Below are 6664 nucleotides of genomic sequence, written 5' to 3'. Positions count from 1 at the left end.
CCTATAGAGAACATTTGGCGCATCATTAAACGAAAAATACGTCAAATACGACCACGAACTCTTCAGCAGCTGGAAATCTATATAAGGCAAGAATGGGAACAAATTCCAACAGCAAAACTCCAGCAACTCATAGCCTCAATGCCCAGACGTCTTCAAACTGTTTTGAAAAGAAAAGGAGATGCTACACCATGGTAAACATGCCCCGTCCCAACTATTTTGAGACTTGTAGCAGAAATCAAAATTGAAATGAGCTCATTTTGTGCATAAAATTGTAAACTTTCTCAGTTTAAACATTTGCTATGTTATCTATGTTCTATTGTGAATAAAATATTGGCTCATGTGATTTGAAAGTCTTTTAGTTTTCATTTTATTAAAATTTAAAAAACAACCCAACTTTTCTGGAATTCGGGTCGTATATCACAATGCACTGACAATGATACACCATACAGTAGATAAGAATTTGTGAGTGGTGCAAATTGAAATATCATTGCTGGTCCAGTTGATTCCTCAGTGCACAGAGTGTCAGCCGTGCCACAATGTTCAAAGTCTATCAGAGTCACGCTTGCTTCTTTACATGTACATGCCAAAGTAAGCTCATTGTAGACAACTCAGTTACACTCAATGTGCACCACAGTGTGCACCACCATGTTGGGTTCTGCTTTTAAAGAGAGATTTAAGGGACCCACACCTAGAAGATAATGGCAGAAGCTGCAGCATTCTCTGCATCCAGACCAGTTTCACTGATCTAACAGCATATAAAGGAGGAGTTGATCACAGGTCAGTGATTATCATCAACTTTCGTTGTTTCACAACTCACAATGTGGTGATAGTATCAGAAAGTGTACACTGGGGACTTGAAAGTTGCAGGAATTTCATCATCTGTAATGTTTGCAGCTTCTGGTACCTTGACTATCATTCATGGCCATTTATTATACATAGCCACTTGATCAGGTATAACTTTTACAAACACCTCTGTCCCGAGAACAACCTGAATTCTTTGTGGCGTGGCTTTAGTAAGGGATTGGAAATATCTTTTAGAAGGTCTTGTCTCTGTTGACATGGTAGCATGATACAGTTGCTGCAGATTTATCAGGGGCACATTCATGATGTGAATCTGCCTTTTCTCCACATCCCAGAGGTACTCTTTTAAGATCTGGAGACTGTGGAAGTTACTGGAGTACACTGAAACTCTTAAATGTGCTTGCATATTTTTATGCACTGAATGTTCTCTGTGTTTCACTGTTGCTCAAGAAATTTCATGACTTATTCAAGTGTCCTCATGGTAGTAGAAACTGTTCAACACATTTTTACTCCCAATTCGTCACATATTGATGCTTGGTCAGGACAACTTAGGCGTCACTTTTTCACATCACTTTAATATTAACTTTGAATCAAGACTAGTTAACACATCATTTATAAATGAAAGGGTTAAATAACAGTATTATGTTTTGTTATGGTTACACTTGAATTTGTTAAAAGATAGATAAACATGTATGTGAAATGTTACTGTGACGAGTGGGGCGGGGCAGAGGGCCGTGGGAACAGGAGCGAGGCCGGTGGAGTGATTGGAAATGAGCGACACCTGCTCGACCCACCGGTCTCGAGTCCCACGGAGGAGATGGAGGGATATAAAACCGGAGCGACGACAGTGACTGATGAGAGAGGACCAGGCCTGGGCTTTAGTTTGTGTTTGCTTTTTATTTGTGTGCTTCAGTCGTCCGTGAGGGGCTGATGCGCTGTTTTGTCTTTATTTTGATCATTAAAGTTTATATTTGATTGTCCGCCGCAATCTTTGTGGCCGCAGGATTTGTTGACACAATCCTGTCTCTGAGCTCTACAGGCAGTCTTCTTTCGAACTCAGGACTTGATTTTTGCTCTGATATGCATTTTCAGCTGTTAGACCTTTTATTGAGAGGTGTGTGTCTTTCCAAATCATACCCATTCAAGTGCATTTGCCACAGGCTAACACCACTCAAAGTGTAGTAACATGTACAAGCAATATGAACGCTCCTGATCTAAATTTCAGTTCAGTCAGGTCCACTTCGTCAAAGTATATTTATTACAATTATATAGCATATAGTTAGTGTTGGCTGTATGGTTCTGTTCTGGGCAAAACTCCCTACGCTTGTCCATGCAGCCATGGACAGAGCGGGAAAAGCAGCAAGTCAAACCCCACTGGGGTACAGAACAGATACAGTATATGCATACATAATAACAATTCATGATTTACATGAGTTGTAGAAATACAAATACATGATAGAAAGTGTTTGCAATAGTGAACTGTAAATGAAGAAGAGAGGAAAGAAAAATGATGAATGGGTATGAATACTTATGCAATGGAATCATTTCAGTTTTTGTATTTGTAATAAATTTGCAAAGTTGTTACAAACCTTTTCTTGCTTTATCATTATGGTGTATGGAGTGTAGATTGATGTGGGAAGAAAATGTATTTAAAGCAGTTTAACATAAGGCTGCAACATAACAAAACATGAAAAAACATGAATGGGTATGAATACATTTTATAGGCACTGTGCAAATAACATTTTAAATTACTTCTGTTTCAGAATAAATAAGCCATATTTAAAGGGATAGTTCACCCAAAAATGAAAATTATATCATTAATTGCTCACCCTCATGTCGTTCCAAACCCGTAAGACCTCCGTTTATCTTCGGAACACAGTTTAAGATATTTTAGATTTAGTCCGAGAGCTTTCTGTCCCTCCATTGAAAATCTATGTATGGTATACTGTCCATACGGAGCCCCGCACATGACATGCAAGAAAAAATAAATAAATTGTGCGCACGATTTACTAATTCGTTCCCTCACTGTTCCGCACACGATTTAGCCTACAATTTTTTCCTGCATGTCATGTGCGGGGCTGACACACAGCACGTCTGAACCAAACTGGTTCTTTTGGTGAATGATTCTGAACTGATTCTGTGCTAATGTTATGAGCGCGGGTAAATCGAAGGCTTGAATCAAGGGCAATCATTGCCAATGACGTCATTACGCCGAGTGCAAAAGAACCGGTGAACTGTTTTCTTCAACCGGTTTATTGAATCGACGTTTCTGAAAGAACCGAACTTCCCATCACTACTGGTGATCCGAAAACCGATGAAACCAGTTCTTGACTCGAGAACGAGTCTATCTTTCATTCGTTATCTGGCTCGGCTCGGTGTTCATCTTCACAGCAGTTCATATTCCGGGATATTGGTTTGTTTTAACTCAGAGGGAGTGTCAGCCATGTTGAAAAAGTTAAAAGCTTAAGTCATTTGTAGATTAATGCTTATTGGAGACATGAACCGTTTCAAACAATTCAGTTAGATTTGGTGAACTGGTTCAAGAAGAATCGATTAAATCACATGATTCGTTCGCGAACCAGATATCACTACACTTGAACGCGTTCACAACAGACCCGGAAGAGAAAACAATGCTGAATAAAGTCGTAGTTTTTGTTATTTTTGGACCAAAATGCAAAAGGCTCAGAGAGCTTTCTGTCCCTCCATTGAAAATGTATGTGCGGTATACTGTGTCCATGTCCAGAAAGGTAATAAAAACATCATCAAAGTAGTCCATGTGACATCAGAGGTTAAGTTATAATTTTTTGAAGCATCAAAAATACATTTTGGTCCAAAAATAGCAAAAACTACGCCTTTATTCAGCATTATCTTCTCTTCTGTGTCTGTTGTGAGAGAGTTCAAAACAAAGCAGTTTGTTTTATCTGGTTTACGAATGAATCACTCGATGTAACCGGATCTTCTTGAACCAGTTCACCAAATCGAACTGAATCGTTTTAAACGGTTCGCGTCTCCAATAAGCATTAATCCACAAATGACTTAAGCTGTTAACTTTCTAAATGTGGCTGACTTTCCCTCTGAGTTAAAACAAACCAATATCCCGGAGTAATTCATGAACTCAAACAGTTCACTGACTGAACTGCTGTGAAGAGAGAACTGAAGATGAACACCGAGCCGAGTGAGATAACGAACAAATGATGGACATGATATTAGGTAATCTACAGTGTCTATGGAACTATAAATGCATATAAAATGAGTTCAAATGCATGTAAGGAATCGTATGTGTCATGATCTGATGCATAAGGTATACTACTGAAAGCAACAGATTAGGCCTACCCTGTGGAGTACCCTGAAACATTATGCTAAAATGGTCCCCCGAGTGTTAAAAAGTGAAGCCAAGGGGTCCTGATCAAGTGTCAATGGGAGTGACAATGTTGAACCTCTTTTTATGAGAGTACTTGCAGAGGTGGAGATTTCTAAGTAGCTCAGCCACGCTTTCAAAGATGGCTGATTTCTCCCAGTTGTTTAGTCTCACTTGTTTAGTCAAGAAGTGTTCATGTAGCATCTTATTTTGTAAAACAACAACAAAAAAACACATTTGCTTGATTGGGGTTGTTTTTTTTCTTCTCCATATTCTGTATAGTATAAAATACCATTTAATGTTTTTGTCTAACAAAATTTCGATAATGAGAGGAGCAAGTTAAATTTTGTAATGAAGTGACTTAATTTTCATGACAAAGGTGAATGGTACTCTATGCAAACTTGTAGAATCAAATCAATTGTTATTAGTTTGATGTAGATAATGGTCAGAAGAATATTTAGCAAATTGATTTCCTTAAAAAATGATTGTTTGGGGTATCAGAGACCTTTTGTGTAGCTGCTTATGTATAATTAATTGGCTATTATGTTTCAGATTCATGTTTTTTATTTTCAGTGTGTTCATTTAATAGCAATACATATACATACATACATACATACATACATATATATATATATATATATATATATATATATATATATATATATATATTGCTATTAAACGAACAGACTGAAAATAAAAAACATGAATCTGAAAAGTAGATTTTAGACCCAGAAAATGAAATTCTTATTAGACTTGTGTGAAAGGATTACACATGAGCCTTTATTTTAAACCCACACTTTTAATGTCACACACATGCTGATTGCTGAAAATGTGACACCAAATATAAATGACAGAACTTTGCACTGAAACATACAACTAAATGAGTTTATCCAGCTTGCCCTTCCCTGTCTTAGATTGCTGCTGAGTAGGTGGTTTCATTTCGTCATGAATCCAAGAAAGGTAGTGGGCAATATGAGTGTAGGCTGTGAGGTCTGCACTGGAAAAAGACACAATTCCATGAGCAACACCTCCACAAACAAGTGGACCCCCAGAGTCTCCCTGTGGATTATATCATTGGATTATTAGTGTATCACAATGCACTGACACTGAAACATCATACAGTAGATAAAAAATTGTGAGTGGTGGCACTTGAAATACCAGTGCTGGTCCAGTCGATCCCTTAGAGCACAGAGTGTCAGTCGTGCCACAGTTTTCAGAGTCTATCAGAGTCACGTTTGCTTCTTTGAGCACATGTGATGGAGACTCTTCATGGTATTTCTTCCAGCCCCAACCCATGACCAGGCAGTTACTTGAGATTTTTTCATTCTCAGGATTTGGAAAAGTGATAGTTCTCACAAATTTGCTCAAAGATACTGGGGTTTTGAGCTGAAAGAGAAGATGATGTTCTTGTTTGTTTTGATAACCTGTATATGTTTTTAATGCTTTTTTTAAAAGAAATGTAAAGATAATGCATTCATTACAAGTGATAAAATTACATAGCCAAACTTCTTCATTCAAACTTGACATTCTTCAAATGTCAACAATTTCCTATCATGAAAGGCCATTTTTCTAGGTGTGATGGTGATGAAATTGTTCAACATTATATATTACCTTTAGAAGCATGATGTCATGATCTGTTCTCTTCATATTGAATTTTGGATGTGGAATGGGATCTACCTCTATACCGTCAGGTAAAAAGTTGGTGTCATGGACCCCCACAAATACCTCAAGATGATTAAACCTTAAGATTAAATTTTTTTATTAAATTCAATGCTTTTTTTCCCCCAATTGTTAGATAACTGCACTAAGTCAGTATAACCTTTCTGATAAAAGTATAAAATATGATAATTTCACCTACCTTGGTTTACAGTGGGCAGCTGTCATCACATAATCCTCTCTCACCAAAAAACCACCACATGTTTGTTTTATTTTCTTGTCACGAATGTAGACCATGTAGGGTCGACTGTGGGGAATAGAGACCCTACCGCCAACGATGCCATCATGCATGCAGAAACCTAAAAAAGAGTTTAGTTCTATAAAACTATTCAACAGTTTATTCTGAGCCTTTTGTAATAACGAAAATAAATTGGATGGAAATACCTGGGGTGCAGGAATGCAGCAGTAACAGACAAGTGATATGCCAAAGGATGCTCATTGTAGACAGCTTAGTTACACTCGGTCTGCACCACAGAGATGTTGGGTTCTGCTTTTATAGAGAGATTCAAGGGACCCACACCCGGAAGATAATGGCAAAAGCTGTGGTATGCTTTACATACAGATCAGTTTAACTGATGTAATTTAGAAACTGTTTACAGAAGAGTTGATAACAGGTCAGTGATTATCATCAGCTTTCGTTGTTTCACAAATCACACTGTGGTGATAAAGTCAGAAAGTACACACTAGTGACTTGATAGTTGTGAGAATTTTCTTATCTTTAATGTTTTCTTTTCCTGGTACCTTGACTACCACAATTCATGGTCATTTTTTATACATAGCCACCACTTC

At 37.6% G+C, this 6664-nt stretch overlaps 1 protein-coding gene across 1 annotated transcript; it reads right to left on the bottom strand.

The window, feature by feature from the left end:
• Positions 1 to 4928: 4928 nt before the first annotated feature.
• LOC132131416 (granzyme G-like) lies at positions 4929 to 6404 on the bottom strand. Its single transcript, XM_059543432.1, has 5 exons — positions 6260 to 6404; positions 6018 to 6174; positions 5771 to 5900; positions 5318 to 5545; positions 4929 to 5218 (listed from the first exon to the last, which is right to left on the bottom strand). The coding sequence occupies exons 1-5, from the start codon at positions 6312 to 6314 to the stop codon at positions 5036 to 5038; spliced, it is 753 nt and encodes a 250-aa protein (XP_059399415.1). The 5' UTR covers positions 6315 to 6404; the 3' UTR covers positions 4929 to 5035.
• Positions 6405 to 6664: the final 260 nt, after the last annotated feature.

The sequence above is a fragment of the Carassius carassius genome, chromosome 48 (assembly GCF_963082965.1).
Source record: "Carassius carassius chromosome 48, fCarCar2.1, whole genome shotgun sequence".
Lineage (NCBI taxonomy): Eukaryota > Metazoa > Chordata > Actinopteri > Cypriniformes > Cyprinidae > Carassius > Carassius carassius.
The sequence above is the reverse complement of the archived record's forward strand: the minus strand, read 5'-3'. Positions and strand labels throughout refer to the sequence as shown.